The sequence below is a fragment of the Astatotilapia calliptera genome, chromosome 20 (assembly GCF_964374335.1).
Source record: "Astatotilapia calliptera chromosome 20, fAstCal68.1, whole genome shotgun sequence".
NCBI lineage: Eukaryota > Metazoa > Chordata > Actinopteri > Cichliformes > Cichlidae > Astatotilapia > Astatotilapia calliptera.
The window spans coordinates 29988838-30008069 of NC_137441.1; the positions used below are offsets into that span (position 1 = coordinate 29988838).

General features: G+C 39.7%; 1 protein-coding gene across 13 annotated transcripts in view; it reads right to left on the reverse strand.

Moving 5' to 3' along the window:
- The window catches only part of cacna1db (calcium channel, voltage-dependent, L type, alpha 1D subunit, b), an 88299-nt gene extending 69391 nt beyond the window's left edge, over nucleotides 1-18908 (reverse strand). For 12 of the 13 annotated variants that reach the window (XM_026154064.2, XM_080294980.1, XM_026154068.2 and 9 more), the window contains exons 1-3: nucleotides 18750-18908; nucleotides 14565-15036; nucleotides 14003-14108 (exon numbers count right to left, since the gene is read on the reverse strand). In XM_026154064.2, coding sequence (XP_026009849.1) covers nucleotides 14003-14108; nucleotides 14565-15036; nucleotides 18750-18783 — 612 coding nt within the window. In that variant the 5' untranslated portion in view covers nucleotides 18784-18908. Of the gene's footprint in view, nucleotides 1-14002; nucleotides 14109-14564; nucleotides 15037-17855; nucleotides 18246-18749 lie in introns of those variants that run through there. The other variant, XM_080294976.1, reaches the window with a different exon arrangement.
- Between the last annotated feature and the right edge of the window lie 324 nt (nucleotides 18909-19232).

The window sequence follows — 19232 nt, forward strand, 5'->3', positions numbered from 1 at the left end:
CAGAAACTCAATATAAAGAGCTTGTACTCAGAAGATTGCGATTTGGGTCAAGTCCAGCAGAACACTGTGTTGTGTCTGCTGTGCAAGGCTTAACACTGCAGTCGCTAAGTGTGCTCTGCTCCGTTGTGCCCAAGTGAGGTTTTAGAAAGCGTATGTGTGTGTTTATCCGTTTATGTGTTTGTGTCCTACATTCCCTGCAGTGTCTGTGGTCCCTGGGCCTTTGGGTGCTAAGTCAGTAAAACAGGCCTCCTGACATCTGGGCGACTGTCACCCCACAGCCTAAAAACCTGTAAAGCCCCCTGGCTCCACTTGCATAACACTCAGATGTGTGTGTGTGTGTGTGTGTGTGTGTGTGTGTGTGTGTGTGTGTGTGTGTGTGTGTGTGTGTGTGTGTGTCAACATGTTCAGTACACTGTTGATAAAAACTCATAATGTGCTAAATGTAAACATTTCAAGCATTAAGTGAGTGCCATTATATAAAAATATGGCATTCCCTGCTCCAAGCTGGTTTTACGGGAAAACATGTTGTGCAGCACATTCGCTCACTAACCTCAATGAGAGTTTATATTCTTTCGCGTTTAAACTGCATGAGCATGTTTGCTGTGGTTATAGAGAAAAGTCTATATTTAACACATGATAATGATGAAGAGGAGTGACAGCTCAGAGAAGGAAGGAAATGACTCACAATGATGGGACCACACTCTAATAAAGCTGTATGATCACGGATGTCCTGAGGCTACTTTAACAGCGACGACACACACACACACACACAAGCACACACAGCAAGAGGGACAAAGAGAAATATTTCTTTATCTATGGATATCTTTGTGAGCATGTTCACTGACTTACCCCAACCCATCAGGGGGTTGGGACGCATATCTGTAACCGGAAGGTCGCCGGTTCGATCCCCGGGCTCTCTGTCCTGGTCGTTGTGTCCTTGGGCAAGACACTTTACCCTACTGGTGTTGGCCAGAGGGGCCGATGGCGCGATATGGCAGCCTCGCTTCTGTCAGTCTGCCCCAGGGCAGCTGTGGCTACAACCGTAGCTTGTCTCCACCAGTGTGTGAATGTGAGAGTGAATGAATAGTGGCATTGTAAAGCGCTTTGGGTGCCTTGAAAAGCGCTATATAAATCCATGGCAGTGATTACATGTTATCCTGCTCACTGACTGACCCACGGTTGTGTAGCATTAAAGAGATTGGTGGGGGGAAAATTCTATTTCCTTATTTAGACCCAACTTAGTGAACTTGAAGTATCATAATTCAATTAAAAATTAACAACATCACCATATTTGAACATTTTGGAGACTCTAAGAAGAACAAGACTACGAACAAGACTACATTTTAAAATAGTGTTTAGTTGTTTTGTGAGTCTGTTTGTTAAAATTGATAAAATAATACTTTCAGAATTAACACACACACACACACACACACACACACACACACATACGCACACAGAAGAACAGATGATGAACTTTGAACACATTGCAGTTCCATCATGTATCACACACACACACAAATACCAAATATGTTCACACAAGATTTGCGCATGAACTTTCTTTCCCGTTCATGGTGTGTCAACACTTTCTATCTGTATTATCTGCAAGCCCAGGATGAATGTACTCTCTCTCTCTCTCGCTCACACACACACACACACACACACATACACCCTGAAGCATAAAACTGCTGTTGACATTTCACAAGACACTCACACACAAGCATGGACACACTTATACGTAGTCCTGACAAATGTGCAGTGAGCAAGCTTTAACAGAGTGTAAACCAACAGGATAAATGAAGCTTTAACAACATTGACTTTGGTCTTCTCCCTTCAGCCATCGTTCCCTCACTGCAGCTGGCCCAGCTCAGTCTGATTAAAATGTTTAACTGGCATACATCAAATGCTCAAAAAGTCCCTTTCAGATCGTTATTTGAAACATAATCAAATAAGGAGATAATAAAAACACAGGATGAGGATCTCTGTCTGTCCGTCCATTCCTGCATACACAGGACATTCCTATTGTTGTGTATTTCACAGCTTTAGCCACATAAACTAAATTCGACCTCATTTTCCCGCTTCTGTCAAAAGCCAGTGTGTGCACACTGTGAACACGTTATCATCTGATCTCTGTGCAGAGATGTTCTTCCATTCTTTTCATTTTATGGGTTTATGTTGAAGAGATATGGACCTTTCAGTGGTATAAAAGAAAACAGCCTTGTGAGGCTGAAGTGAACTACAGAGACACACTGTCTCAGTGCCGAATGAATTTTTGTTCTCACTTATGCTAGCTATCCTTATTATTATCGCATTAACCATTGCCAGAAAGTTAAAAATCTGAAAAATGGATCAGCTGCGATTAGTAAAACAGCAAAATACTAACTGAGGTGTGCGGTGCTGATTCTCATATAGAAGAAGAATAGAGACCCATGTGGTTATGTGATGGGTGTGATATGTTTGTCTTCACCTTTTTCTAGAACAGTCTTCCTATCTGTAGCTATCACTGCCAATCTTTCTCTGCTCAAACACATACAAACAGCATCCATGCTTTCTGTGCCTGGCTGTTAATGAGAGGGCTTCACCTCACATACAGCACATACTCACATGGGAACACCTACATCGTTCCTTACACCCACCTACACGCATACACTATATACATGCATACACATAAAAAGGAGACACTGCACCTGCATGCAAATGGACACAAGAAAGTAGAAGAGGAGATCTGACTGTTTATGCTAGGTCTCATGTTATGCTAGTCTGATCCCAAATACTGATCCTAATGCATCTTTGTCTCCTTCCTCTTGTTTCGAATGATTGTGCTCCTCAGTAATCAATAGAAAATATGGATGAAATCAGCCTGACAGGAATAGTTTTAATAACTGTGTGATCTTAGACTCTTAATGACCACGTTTCTCTACATGTATAGAACAAAATGTATAGCAGCTCTATACGGTTGTCCCTTCTTTTTACACATGTACAGAAAAACACAGACGCTCACATGCTTGAAAGAGCAGTGCGCTGCTTTGTGTGACCCTCATTTCGCCTCTTCCCTAAACCTTTAATCCGTGCCTGAGAGAAACTTATGTAACCATTTTTAAGACTTAAGTCAGATGTGGAAAAACACATTTTTAAAAAAACCCATAAGATCGCAACAAATGCATATACACAATTGTATGCTGACTGTCCAGTTGTACATATACAAACAAACAGGGCTCCTGTACAGTATAGATGGATGCACAATAACACAATATAAGAATAGCAAGGTCAGTTTCTCAACTTCCAGGGAAAATGTTCATGTGCTGTCACAAACATACACTTTCTTTAAAATGTCACCGTTAAATTGCATTATGAAATCTTACCTTTACAGTTTAATACAGTTAGTTTCAAATTAAATATGTGATCGGCAGCCAATTAGAAGAAAGCTGGCTTGAACAGACAGTGTCCTTAAAGTGAAACGAGCTAAAACAGCATCAGTGAACTGAGGGGATGTACCACCTTCACATACGGTTAAAATGAGCATAACAAGTCCCCTTTAAACACTTTTGGAGTCTGCTGTAGATAAAAAAAAAAAAAAAAACATCACAGAACATCTAAATTAACAATTTAACCTTAAACATTTAAATTCCCATAGGTTTTTTTTCACTTGCTAAATAATCAGAACTTTGTTATACAATAAAAACGTTAAATTCCTTGCTCTTACCGTTTTTCCTTAAAAGAATTAACATTTGTTGTATTCATTTGTGGTCGCGCACAAAAAACAATTTATTACTGTAAGAGAATCCTAAATTTTTAAAACAGTTTTTTTTTTTTTTTTTTACAATGAGTGGATGAATGTAAATACACATAAATATGCACACACATACAGGGTAGCACAGTGGTCCAGTGGTTCATGAACTTCCCTCAACCGCAACCCTTTGTGAGTTATCGCCAGGTGCTCTGGCTTCCTCTCCAAGCATGTCTCCAAAGACAGGCTTGTTAGGTTAATTATAATGATTCTAAACAGTCTGTAGGCGTCCGTGTGAGCTTCAAAATTTGCCTGTCTCTGCTTTAGGAATCTGATCGACTGGTGACCTACCCTGGGTGTACCTCACCTACTGTGCGATGTCAGCTGGGCTAGGCTACAAATGCACCCCCACCCCATCCCCACTTGAAAATAACCTTAGGGATGGGTTGTTTTTTTTTTCAGGCAGGTTTTGTGAGAACAATTTTTATATTACAATCAAGATGAATGAAGTTTAGGCGAAGCATGGATTTTCCATGGTATGTGCTTTGACTTCATGTTATGACTAACAGTGAAACAACCCTCCTGCAATGTCTGCCTATGGTTTTAATCAGAAAATTATGTGGCTCATTACCATGGTTTTAATTTTAATATCCAGCATTAGCCAAAAAATTATTCAACCTTTGATCTCTGACTCATGCTGTTCATGTGAAGGCTCACCCACATGCAGTAAAAATTGACTCCAATAATGAGGACAGACTGCACACACAGCCAATCAGGTTAAGTGGGCTGATACACTGAAAACTACTCAGAAAACACATCAGAGAAATTAACAAATGTTAAACAAATTTTTGTTTTGTTATCAAAAAATTGTCTGCTTTTTTTTTTCTTCCATGATTGTTCATTATGTACAAATTGTCACATCAATATTAAATGCCTATATGTCTCCCACTGACTGCAGCACTGATAATACAATTTCTCTCTCAGTATCACGCCTGCTCTCTTCCCTTCATGCCAGGTTTACAAAGCAAGGACACGAATGGAGCTAAGCAATGAGTCATCCTCTTCCTATATAAGCAAAAATATATTATTCATTGTGATAATCTAGAACACTGGAGAAACCATTTGACCCAAAATAATGAAAGTGGACTTTATTTGAATAGAGCCTTATTTTAATAGGTATTAGAGCATAATTAAAGGTAGTAGTTTGTGCGCTTTTTTAAAAAGTTTTTTTTAGCTTGTGTGCTTTACAACACACAGGTGAACCAAACCAGAAATGTCTATTCCACACTTTACTACATTAACAGGTCCTAGCCCAAGCTTCACAGCCCCAGGGGTGGAGGGTTTGGTGTAAGCTAATATATGATATCATATAATTCATTTTTTAATTATTTAAGTGATAACATGAACTGTTCAAACACAGACACAGATTCTACACTGATCAGATTTGCTCTTCTTGATCCGACACTTTCAGATATACTTCATCTTATTTAGTCCACCATGACGATTGGATGCGATTTAATTTGATTTATATGTTGTGCCTAATGTTCCCCCTAGGCTGCGCGTGTGCGCAATTGCGCACTACTGGCACGGTCTCTGCGCAGAAAAAAGTCTGCATTGCGCACACAAAAAAAAATTAAAGTAAATACGTTAACAATTCTGTTTTGCAGTGTTAGTCAGTACTAACACTGCAAAACAGCTACTGGCTGCTCCCGTATGGGATTAGAACGATGCCACCTTATCCCATAGTCCAGCCAATGATGCGATTCACATTCGTATATGCGCAGCTAATCAACGTCGTTGACAGGCTATGACAGCGTCCTTATGTACCGACACCGGCGTTTTAACTAGCAAAGCGGCGTGGCTGATGTGGAGTGAAGCCACGTTATTGACAACTTGTACAACCATTGGAGATGTGAGCAGGACAGACGGAACAATTGACAAGTTTCCTTGTGTGTGTCACAGCAATGAGGTGACTGCTGAATGTTACAGGTGTTACAGGAGTGATACATCTCCTGTTGTCAGGCCTGCAGGTATCAGGCTGTTGTTCTCCTTTGTCTCATAGTGGACAGAAATTATTTTTGGAGTGACACAAATAATTTGTATGGCATCAGATTTGATGCAGAACAGCTGATTGTTCTGTAAATATTTTGAAATGTTTGTTTTAAAAAAACGCCTTTGCAGCATTTTTAGGTAAACAGCTGCAAAAAACTTTGTTTGCAAAACTCAGTTACTTTTTTGAAGAACTAACTATATAATTAATTGCCCAACATTGGTTATTATATACTGTATTTTGCACACAGAGAGTTACAGGACTCTCTCCCAGACCACAGACTCATAATACAAGTCAGAGCTTTATTTTTTTTTTTTAAAAAAGAAAAAAAAGAAAGAAAGTTGTGTTTTCAAAATTGGAGTTCAAGTTATTTTACTTCCAATAGTGTTAACATCCTAAACGGGTCATGAACAAGATTTTCTTTAATTTTCATTGTAAGTGGGCTAAAGCAGTTAAAAGTAGTCTAACATAAATGCTGTGATTATTTTGATTATTTTAATAAAACACGTAACTTGGATGGATTCGACGTTGGCGTGACCACAGTGCACACGTCTGCTGTTGCTCACAGTGGTCCAAGGCGTCGCTCAGGGAGTTTACGTGTTCGCTCAGACACATGAAAAATTAGAGGGAACATTGGTTGTGCCCAACATAAAAGAAACTGGACTGAGTGGCTGTCGCTGTCCGATGTGCTGAATGCTTCTTTCAGTATGTAAAACATGAGTCAAAGAAGGTGGATGAAACACCCTAACAGTCAGTGGTCCTGCAGGCCAGTCCAATAGTGAATGGTATAGCCATAAATAAAAAAATTAAAAAAAAAATCAAACCATGAGCTTTGATTTAAATATCTGGCCACGGTTAATATCACAAAGCTTTAATAAAAGAGCTGGAACAGGCTGATAATGAATGTGCTGTATATGATAACTGCAGGCGTGGAACAAGAAGACAGCCTGAACTTATGTTAAGATAAAATGCAAGTTTTTGGCCAAAAGTTGCACATTAGTAGTTTAAAAAGACAAGCAGTATTTTCTGTTAACATGCGAGATGTCACCTAAGTCATGAACATTTTCTTGGGTTAAAGATCTCACAGACAGACACACTTACTCACTATTTTCATTCAGCTGATTCATATTGGATTCTTAATGAGCTCCTGAGGTGATCAGCAGTGAAGGTTTATCAGCTAGTGGTCAAAGGGGCTGTCACATGTCTCCTGAATCACTACCCAGCTTAACAGCATATGCATTCTCCACTCTGCACAGTGAGGGGAAGTGAAGAGAATAGCAGAATGCAGAAAAGGTGAGGCGTGTTAAATAAAGAAAATAATAAGAACAGACAGAGATCTGAGCATAAAACTAGGCTTCAAAGCGGAAAAGCTGAGGTAGTTAAGGAGACAGGATGACACATCTAATAAGAGATGAAGAGATGAGCAGAGAAGACTGAGAAGTCTGAGGCTAAGTGTATACCTTCATGCTCAATTTCAAGCATCCACATGTGGAGATGGCTACTGCTATCTACAGTTAGGTCCTTAACTATATAGACAATTATCCAATTTTTTTGTAATGAACATGAAGTTTCACTTCATCAGGTGTAATATTTTTTTTCATCACTTTGTTCATCTCAAGCGAGGTCAGGTTACCATGGTAACACGTATCCATCTGCCACATACTAGTGAAATTTACACAAAGGTATGTTGGGCGACAGTAGACATAGTGAGTGCATATTATGTGATTATGTGAGTGATGCTTAAATAGAGATCTGAAGAGCATGTCTGACACAGAAAGACATTATCTGACAGCAGAGGGGAGAGAATTTGATTCAGTCACATGACAGAGTTTGGGTTTTGTTTTGTTTTTTTCAAATTTCCTCTCTATTAGATGACCCTCCCACGTATAAGCTCCCACCCTACATCTCTCCACTCATCCACTCATCCAATCCTCCAATCCATCATCCATGCGTTCACCCCATCCACCTCCCCTCGCTGCAACCTCCGCTCATTTAGTGACGGATAATCCACTGGCCAGCTTAATCCCTCAACCTGCTCACACACACGCACACTTTCGCTCAGTCCCAGATACTCATCCGCAATCTCAAATATACAGACCCACAAATACACAGCAAACAGTCACATTTCTGAACCGAGCACCGATGAGATCAGCCCTAAACTTAACTGTTTCTCATATGAACGGGATGAAAATTCACCAGAGGAGCAATTTAAAATGCATTTCACATTTTTAGGAGTATTTTGTAACAGGCAAGCATGCATTGAATTAAGCTTTGAAACCTTTAAACCACTGTGATTTAAGAATATTCTATTTAAAAATATTTATATGTCAACATGTCAAAACTTTATTGGTAAAATAAGCTGTAGGTCAATGAGATAAGCATTAGCATTAACACTAGAATCTGCAACTGGATCCTAAGTGTAGATATTTACTCAAGTATACGTGTTATCTTTGATGAGCATATAGACGACAATGGAGGGCCAATTTAAAAGCATTTTGCTTTTCTTTGTGGTAAATTTACCAGAGTTTTGTTTTTAACAATCTATTTCTTTTCCACTTCCCCATCCTTTGCTGTGAATGAGCTGATCAAACACCTACACAGTCTCTAAAAGTGCAAAGCACCTGCTCGAGTGTTGTCACTTATAGAGCCTCATGACATCTTTTCAGTGGTCTTTTCCGTGCATTTAGACACTATCCTTATTGACCTGTCCTTCACACTTTATGAAAACTCCTCTAACTCTGCTAAGAACATTGCGCTTGAAACAAAGTGGTTTTCGGATCATATAATTGAACAAGACCACTTTAAGATGCCAGTTTTCACATTTGCTTTCCCCATTTATAGCAGTTCTTATATAAAACTACAAAGACTTTAGGCACATGCGACCGAGCTTGAAACGAACTGCTAAAATGAACAGAAAGCTACGCACAAATATGCAGAATCTGAAGATAAGCAGCAGATTTACTGATTGACTGGGAATGTTTTTACAGGCTTTGGTTCATGACAATAATCAGCGTGTACGGAGAGGAACAGAGTGAATATATCTGGTAAAGATGCAACTTCTGAACCATAGGATATTATCTGATGAATATTTTGCTCTTTTTGTTTTTCTGTTTTATGTGTATGTACTCATAAACAGTGAGTGAATCAGTCACTGTTTCAGGGGCCCTGAGCTTAGATAGTCACTGGGAACTGTCAACACAAGCTATCAGATAACAGCTAATACGTTCCCAGACTGCTTTTGAAGTGTATTGAGGCTTTAACACCTTTGACGCCATCTCAATTAATTCTTAGCTTTTACAAATTCCAACAAAATATCTGCAAGATTGCATAGAGCCCCAAGTTAAATAAAGAATCTGCTTCATTTGTAAGTAGCGATCAGCATTCCGATGCTTAAGTTTATAAAACATGATGTATTGTATTGCTGTGCTGCGAACATCCCAGCACTCTAAGTGTAATCGACCTCAATCAGCTACAAGATCAATAAAGAAAATAATACAGTAACATATTAAAGCAGCTGTAATCCCCCGCTGAACCAAAAACAACTGCATTTTACACACAGGATTACAAAGTCAATAACGTTCAGTTCACTGCTTTGTTTCACTCTCGGTGCTTTCATTGTCCAGTTTTAAGCAACAGAAGGTGCAAAGAAAAATACAAAGTCTATCGGTTTTTTTTAACATAACAGCTTCCAGATTCTTAAATCTGCCATTTTTTAGTTATTTTCTCTGTCAAATTATGGAAAATAATGGTTTAGATGACACAACCAAGAGAATGATCATTTTGTGCCCAACTGATTTATTGCTCGGCCAGTATTAGCTAGTTGTTGATTTATTGGTATCAGCATTCTAACAATAACAATAAATTAAGGTGAAGTTTGTCAGAGGGAATTCTTTCCTTCAACTTTCCTGTTGGCAACACGTTTGGAATGCCACAAACAACCCGCTGATCCGAGCAGAGGCGAGATGAGCGCAAACGTGTATATAAATAACTACACATAACAAATGAGATGGAAATCTGTTTCTGTTTCATGAGTCTGAAAAAAAAAAAGCCAAAAAAGTTAAAATATTTTTTTCCTGATCATGTTGATGTCGGTCTTAAATATTGATCAGGCTCTAATTGTATTGATCATTTCTGAAGATCAGTAACCAATAGCCAATAAGCATCAAAACACAATGAATTGGAGGTAACCAGATAAAAATATTTTAACCACATTTTAAATTATTGCAAAACAAGAAATACATAAAAATTCCGGGTTTTTTTTAAAGTGTTTCCTTTTAAGAGGAGAAATCGTTATGTGATGCGACTCTGAAATTCACTTTGACAGAGCACAGTTGCAAAAAGATAATACTTTTTTTTCCTCTCCTCCTCACACATACTGTACATTGTGCAGTGAGGACGAGCGGAGACTTGGGCAGCGTGAATAATCCCCATCTGTTGATGGAAAATGTTACGTTTTTCTGTGTCTGTCTCTCAGTCACTCACACACAAACACATCCACGCATGCACACAATTCCCTATGATGCTAAGAAGGTCCCTTGCCAGCCTCGGAAAAAGAAATAAATAAATGTTTGGAGCACATGACAAAGTCCTCTGAGGACACTGCAGGTTAAAGTTATGAGAGAAAATGTATTCTTGCTCCTTTGGCAATAAAGTGCGGCATAAACTGCACAAACACACAAGTTAAATCAGCACGTATCTCATTTTGTCCGTTAGTTTCCTTCAGTCTTTTCTCAGCCCAGTCCTGTTTCATCTAAACATAAATGTATAAAATTCTGTGAGCCATTTACACGAGAGGTTGAACTTGAATATATTTAGACTTCCTTGAACATGTAGATGCCTGAGGTTTATCACATCAGAACAAGTCAGACAGAGTGAGAATAGCCACAGTGACAAGCCCGGTCATCTGCTGTTTCAATCAGATTCACACTGACATGAAGATTTTGGGTAAAGTTGGAGGACAGAAGGTTAAATGTCCTTCTTCAAGAGACAATTGGGGATCAATAGGAATAACGTGTGCACTTTCACAAGGGCACAAACAAGAAAGGACAAGCTTCTGATTTCTGTCACTTCATTCTGTCATTTTCATCAGTCCACTTAACTTCTAAGCTGGATGATGATTATTTTTTATATTTAAAAGCCAGAGTTTTGTAACCAGTGACTTCAGTACAAGGAGACAACAGATAAAAACCACTGATGGCAGCCTCAGAGTTGTGATTCTAGATTGACAATTTGGCAGATATCAAAACAAAATTAGTGATGCAGAGTCTAGTATTTAAGATTGTGCATGTCACTAAGACAATTCATTATGAGTTTAGTTTACATAGTTCTAGCATAAACACATTTTTAAAAATTTAATGCAGTGCATTACAATCAATAACTTTCTATAAGTTTTTATTTATTATTGTTGCAGTGAATAATTTATACATTTATAGCACTAATAATAAACACTGAGTCTTTAAAGACACAGAAACATTGCATGCAGCTTTAATGTATTTTTTAAAAGTGTTTATAAGTACTAGTCAGCAGTTAGCTGTAAGTAAGCTCATTTTACTTAAAGTTTATTACAAACTGTATGCGAAGTTTATTACCGAAGGCACTCTGACATCTGACGGCAGGAAAAGCACAGGTGTAAATAACAAAATGGATAAAATGCGAGTTGGATGGTTTCGTTTCAGCGCCGTGCTGTTGTTAATGCTGGCTCGCTGACACGCTCACATGAGACACAAATCCAACAGAGTCATTGTTAATGTCGTTGTTGACGGTGAAACTTTTTAGACTCATGTCTATGATGAGAATTACAATCTGCTGGACATTCAACGGTAAACCAGACAACAGTAAAACACAAACACAGTTTATTCACTTCGCATACAGTTTGTGTGAATGTACACAAAACCTACAAATCAACTCATCAGATAGATTTAATCACATGTGCAAAAAATCAATTTTCTATTTTCTCAAAAATGATCTTAATAAAAAAAACATTAAACTGGTGCTATACACGTAAAAACGATGATATTTCTAAGATCTGATCTAAAATTGTTTTCTTGCATTGTAAAGTAATAACTATTATTCTGTTTGTGCTTTGATGCTGCCAGACAACACTGTAATTATGGAGTCAACAAAACAAACTGGTTTCTATGTCAAACTCCGTCTCTGTCTTTTCACCTCAGTGCTCCTCTTGGGAGCTGCTGTGTGACACGCAGAGGGATGACCCAGTGGGTGGGTGTGTGCATGTGTGTGCAGTTCATTTATGCTTTCATAAATGCACGCACCAGTGTTTGTTTGTGTGCCAACAAAACAATGAAACCCAACACATCTATTCAAATATTGCCGGGAAAGCCCTCTGACGAAACTCGCACGTCCAGCACATCAATCTCATGCAAAAGTGTATAGCCATTGTGTGTTTTTATGTGGCCGATGACAATAGTGGAAGTGGAATCAGCTAACAGCATGATGCATGGTGTGCATTCAGCATCTGCAAACGCACACATGGCAAAGCAAAGTATAAAAAGACACGAAAAATGAAACCACAAGAGTATCACCTGTTATTGCTGTTTAGCATTAAAAAAATTGAACTCTCGAAAAATAACTAATCAAATTCATTTTTGGCACTTTGAGCACCACAAAGCAAGTGCCACTTAGTTCTGTTATATTCAAGAGGCTGCAAGCATCTCTACAGTCAACATCTCCCAAACTGAGCAGTATACACAAAACAATCTAAATAACATCAATGGCCACATACAAACATATGTTTATTTGATTCTGAAGTGAACTGTACCCCTCAAATACTAGTCAAGCTGTTTTTTAGCATGTGAGGCCCCAAATGATGTGTTCCTTTTGTTTTAAGCAGAGAAAAACAATTCATTTCAACCCAACTCAGGCAGCTCCTGCATCAGAGCTGTATAGGAGCCCGCTCTGAATGTTTGCACTGCATGTTCTCCAAATAAACTAAAAATCTACCTAAATACCTAATTTCAGACTTTTCTATGTGCATGGCTTCAATTTAAATTCAAAGCATCAATCTTCCACAATAAAGGTTATAAAAAGCTGCAAAGTGCATGTATGCCCCCTCACATTCATTATTAAAATGGCTTCACATTAGACTTTAAGTAAGACTACGAACTAGGGCTGGGCCATATCCTACTGTTCACGGTAATACCGGTATAATGTTGGGCAACGATAAGAAAATGAAATATCGCGGTAGAATATGGGTAAAACGTGCATGCGCAGTGCCTTTGTTTTCATATGCACACGGCGGAAAAAGCATGGCGGCGACGGAAAATGAGAAGGGCGAAAGCGGATCGTTGAATGAAACGGATGAACCAGAATTGGTTTGTAAAAATGCTGCAACTTCAGTGGTGTGGAACTGGTTTAGCTTTCGTCCGTCAGATATACAACAAAGCACTATTTTTGGTAGAGCATGCAAGCGGGCTGTCGTTATTACTGTGTTTTTTTGGAAAATACGGCACACTTAAAATCAATCCTTTGATTTTCCTGAAAATCGACAGTGCCCCTTATAATCCCGTGTGCTTTATGTATGAATTCTGGTTGTGTTTACTGACCTTGAAATGATTTTATGTGGTACACGTCGCTTGAAAATCTGTCAAATGTTTCAGTATGACTTTGCTAAGCTACAAGGCCGCACCGCTTGATTGATTTTCGGAGCATTACGGCTATCGTAGGCAGGAACCTCGCGGAGTGATACGTACTGCGCTTCAACATAATATTACCGTATTGTGTGTGTATAACCTCTTTTTAAGTTTTGTGGATATTATACATGGTTATGCTGAGGACATGTCGGCCAATTTCCACTGGAAATGCCTTTTGGTTAAACTGTCAGCAAGGAATTTGCATTTGCACTGTTAAATTTTTATATAACTTTAATGCACATAAAAGCTGCTTGTTTAGAAAATACATTGATGGGTTTGCTTGTTTTTTGCACTAATAAAGTTGTGGAGTTGTAAAGTATTTTGTCTAGTGTCAGTTATATCCTCGGTTATATTGTTATCACAAATTTTCAAATGTATATCGTGATAAATATTTTTGATCATATCGCCCTGCTCTACTACAAACAACAACAAAATCATCCAAATGTGTAACATGACACCTAACCAAGCCTTTGAAGTCCTGCACCGTCCCACAGTACACCCAGCTGACCACAAACAGGCATACATAAACTGAAAGGGTTAACACACGATTACATGAATAACATCCTTGTTACTACTCACCAGTTCTTGGTTGGTAGAGTTGGAGTCGTCTCCAGGAAAGGGGATGTAGATGGCTAAGGCCACACAGTTGGCAAAAATAGACAGCAGTATAAAGATATCAAAGGGCCTGAAAGGAGGTGGTTAAGGAACACGGTAAGTAAGACCACTAAAAGTATTTTATATCGTACTAATAGATTAAGATAACTGTCATTATCCTGTTAACAGTTTTTTGATTTTTTTTTGGGGGGGGGTATATGCACATTTTTAAAAAGTTATAGAAATGTAGCTAATGATAAAATGTCCTTATTTCACCGAAACTTGCATATAACCGTTGTTTTTCTAATCCATCCCCCAACTAGCAGTTTAGCTAATGACTCGTCTCCATGGACCCTCCCTTCTAATTACAAGTTCAGAATTTGGAATCAGCATCCAATTTCAGATCATGAAACTGAGTTATTTATCTCACTGACAGATTCATTTATACTTTCATTCACTCGCTGCTCTGTGACACAATCCATCCACACAAAGACACCAAATGCACTGAGACACCCAGACGCCTGCTGGTCCCTGAGCTAAAAGATACTTCCACTCCACCAGACTGATGCAGGCTCTGCGGATCGGATTGTTGAGGGTGAGGCAGAAAAGGGCTCTGGGCGGTCTGCCGCTGGTGGATCCTCCCTGCTTTTTGCTTTTGGCATACTGCTGCCTCTTCTTCTGTGCCAGTGAGCCCACAGGAGCTGGCGTAGAAGTGGTACAAACTGGGGGACGTGAACTTATATTGGGCTTTTCAGGATCGCCCTGCGCTTGCCGGGCTGCGCTAATGGCGGCATGCCAAGCGAGGACCGGGCTGACTCCGGGTGCAGCTCCACCGGGACCCTGAATGGAGTTGTTGGGCCCGAGGAGGCCATGAGCGGAGCCGACGGGCTTGCCGGTGCTAGCTGGAGGATGAAGGGACTGTGATGGATGGAGCTGGTGCAGATGGGTGTTTCTTTCTGACCAGGGAGCTGAGGTGTCAGTTGGGGTAGTGGTCCTTCTGTTGCTGGCATACTGTGCCCCTGGAGAGAGAGAGTGGAAAACAGGGATAATATTTTGAGATTGAAGTTATAAACAAAAACACCTGAACATGTGTGTCATTGGAGGCATTGCAGAAAAGCTGCAACATTCCAAAATCCTTTCCACATTTTTACAATTTCAGGCTCATATCTGCCAGCTAGTAATAATACAGATGATATACTCACTTTGAATCCCTATGCAAAAAGTAACATATCCAAAATCTACACTAACATTCAGAGTATTCATCTATGCTCATGGAGCAAAACAAAGGCTCTAGAAAAATTGCCTAAAATGTGTTCTTAATCTACACTATTCAAATGATAAGCTTGCAGAAATATATCCTAATATTAGCTCAACGTGTTTACACTTCCATCAAGAACCAGCCACTCCAGCTCGCATGTTTTGCCACAGCCAATCATTGAACAGTTTTCGGAAGAATATTTTTTGAGGCCCTGAAATTCTTGTGTAGACAAAACACAGTGGCATCTCCATCTTGTGGCTCTCCTGCCTTTGGAGGTCACGATTTCCGCAGCACCAGCAAAGACAATTGTGTTTGCTCCTTTAACATCTCACAGATGTATTTTCTTGATTGTCAAAAAGACAAGACTCCATTCTTTAAAATCTGGGTTAGAGAAATGCTTTCTATGTTGTGTTATAAAAACTGAGGTACAGTAGAGCCAACTCTCTGGAAAGATTCAGAACCACCTGGCTGCCTTTCACTGAATGGCTATCATAATGCTGCTGTTTTTGTCTTGTTAATGTACATAATAATGGCACACTCATGAACTGATGGTGAGTTAAGGAGAACGAGTCCCCCCATCCCTATTATGTATACTGTTTATGTTATTATATCAAATTGGGGTTTTTTCTGTCTTGTACCCGTAATCTTAGGGATGGATGTGGGGAACATTAAATTTTTTTTAGAAAATTATAAATACAATTTGTGCCAATATGTTTCTGATATATTGGCTATTTCAGCTATTAGTCCATATATTGGCAGAGACATTTATAATGGCTGATAAATTCAAAGTATAAGAGTGAACAAGCGATGGGAAAAATACCCTTCAGCCATGTTATTAGCATGGATGTTGTATTTTTTGCCCATCAAAAAGCACTTTGCATTTTCACTGTTGGCAAAGGGATGGAAGTCTACAAAAAAGATCAGCTGGTCACATAAAGGTGTAATCCACAACCTGCTGTGACAATAAAATGAGATTACTTTTAAATAAAATTGTCATTATAGGACTCATAAATAATACCCATAGTCTTGGTCTTGGTCTTAAAAATCAGTCTTTAAAGTGCTTTTCAAACAAGGACACCACTATGCTTTCCCAATGAATGAGGAGACTGAAGATAACCGCTAGAATTTCAATTCAGCTTTTTGCAAAACTCTATTGGGAGCCTAATGGCAGTGGACATACATATATAATGTCGACAACATTATCACTACTTCACATTTAAACTTGCCTTGTACATTTACTTGCTTAATATGCAATTAACTGTCCTTTAAGAACCCATCCAGAGATAAAATGGGCAGAAAAATAAGAAGAAGAGGTGATTATGGTGATTATAATTATGGTGATGACGGGCTTGAAAGGAGCCCAGAAAAGACAGCTATAGAAAGAGAAAGCAGAACAGCCTGCATGAATGGGAGAGACAGAGAGAGTCATTAAAATCAATGCAGACCATGAGCTAAAAAGTCAGTGCCCTTGACACAGTCGCACACTGCAACTCTATAGCACAGTCACATCGGGGAGTGTTGTCAGCTATAGACTGGCCGTGTCATCCAGCAAAAACAGCTCCAACACACAACTAAGCACATAAAGAAAAAGAAAGAAAGAAAAAAGAAATGAGGAATCGATTTGTGTGGGTCATGTGCAATATGAGAGAGAGGCACAAAATCTGAGAAGAATAAAGCTTTTCTTTTAAAAGGTAATGATTAGACAAAGTTGGTTCCTTTATCAGATTTCAGGCAAGCGCCTTAATTTTATTACTTTTCATCAATATTCTGTGTTCGTCTGTGCAAAATCATAGTCACGATGACTCGACGCTCATAGTTAAAACATGATAGTTTATTATGCGGGGAAGTCTATCCAAAACGTCACTTCACTTTAATTGCGCTTGATGTCAGCGCGATCGCAGGTGAGAGGTGCATTCAAAACATTTCAGCACCACCCATCCTCATACAGCGATACACCACCGCCACAGGTGCAGCAGAACAAGTGCACGCTGCTAGTTAATAATAGTCACAGCCTGTCCGACATGTAAAAGGAATTAACCCAGCGCTTCTGCTGGATGTCGCACATCTGTCACAAGATGCTGCAAAACAGCTGTTGACTGTTGCTGTGGTCGAGTTTTGCTGCTTTTGTTTGGACAGCTTCTAAACTCTAAAAGAAAAACTTAGAAGAGAAGGAATTTACTTTAAAAAAAGTTCATTTAGGGTCTCGCAGCTTGTTCTGCAGAGCGAATATATTCAAAGCATCCTGTCACATGGTTTCAGAATGACCGTTATAGTCAACCATTTTTCGGAGAACTAGCCTCAACTCGCTTCCCAGTGGATCTGATTACTGATGTTATCACAATAATGTAGCCTACAAGCGCTTACAGTGTTAATACACAATCCCTGCACTGGAATAAGTTGAGGAGGGGAAAAAACATGTCAGCAGCAGCCACGACTCAGAGCATATAATCACACGGATTAATCAGACATCCAGAGAATAAACCAAACGAGCGCTCTCGCCCCCTCTCCCTCTCTCTCTCTGCTGCGCTCCAACTCTCCTCCTGCGCTTCCACACGCACGTTTTAGGTTTTGTTTTTTTACCTTCAGACTGTTCATCTGCTTCTTGCATCCTCGAATCCACATCGAAAAGATCCGTTTTAAATCCAACTCATCGTTGGAAAAACCGTTCGAAGGTGTCGAAGGCGCGAAACCTGAACAGAGCCTTTAACCTGAATCATAAAATGTTTTCCGAGCGCAGACCCTGAGAGGAGCGCCAAACATTTTCGCCACATCCGGGTGCCTGCCTGCAGATTCACGGCGTATCCGAGAGGACGCGCTGGCAGGGGTAGTCAATCCAGTGCTGTCAATTATCCTCTCTGTGGCTGGGGACGGACTGACACAAGTTGGAGCAATCGCGTGGGCTCCACTGTGCTGAAATCACGCGCGCCCACCAACTGGAAATGCACCTGTTGCTTCCTATTGGGAAACTTGCAAAGAGCGAATGAGATCATCTCAACGTAAACATTTAAATGTTTTTAACTCTAGACGCCAGATGCTGCTTTAAAAAAAACCCTCTAAAAACAAATCATCTGACTGGAGAATTAAGTCGTGCGATGACATCAGAGAGCAACGAAGACAGGGAGAAATGTATATCTATCTCACTATATTAAATTGTATGATCCTAAATTAAAAACTGCTGCAAGGCTGCAATTAAAGGTCGTTTAAAGTACAGCCGTGTACCTGCTTTAAAACTATCCACGGGTTTCAAAACCTCCGAATCTGTTTATCCTTTACGATTCGGTTAAGTGCTGTAAGAAGGTCATGAGACACGTGACTGCACAAAAGAAACCAGTCGGAACAGTGATAAATCTGCTAGAAACAAATGGTGACAACTATACTTTCCCTTAAGAGGGAAATTTCTGTATTTGAGGATGAATACCATGTCCCTATCTTATCCTATCCTATCCATATGAAGAGTTAAACGCTCGGACTTACCCCGCAGGGGTCTTGCCCTTATGATTAACGGCATTAGATCACCTGGCTCTTCTCGGGGGCCTCATTGCGCTTTTTTCTGTCCTCTCTCCGCGAAGATTCGAGAGGAAATGGGTTGTTAGAGCGGTGCTGGAAGGTTACCCGTGATTGGATTACCTGAGCCTGCGGGATAAAGTTTCACGGTGGCGCGTAATCCTCAGATTATAATCCTGCTCCACTGTTCCATAAACTGCAGGTGAGGGAGGCAGATGCAGCTCGGTCCGGACAGCAATCCTGCACAATCCCACTATGCACGCAATGGGTTTAAAGTATTATGTCCAAATAATTACAATAAGCACAAAAAGGTCACGCCAGGACACAGGGGCGTTTTAACTTTTCACTATCAGTCTGCCATTTCGAGCAAAGTTAGGATTTAACGTGACTACAGATGAGTGCGATTTCAAATAAAGAACATAAACTAAAGTAGACGTAAAGTGTCACAGAGGT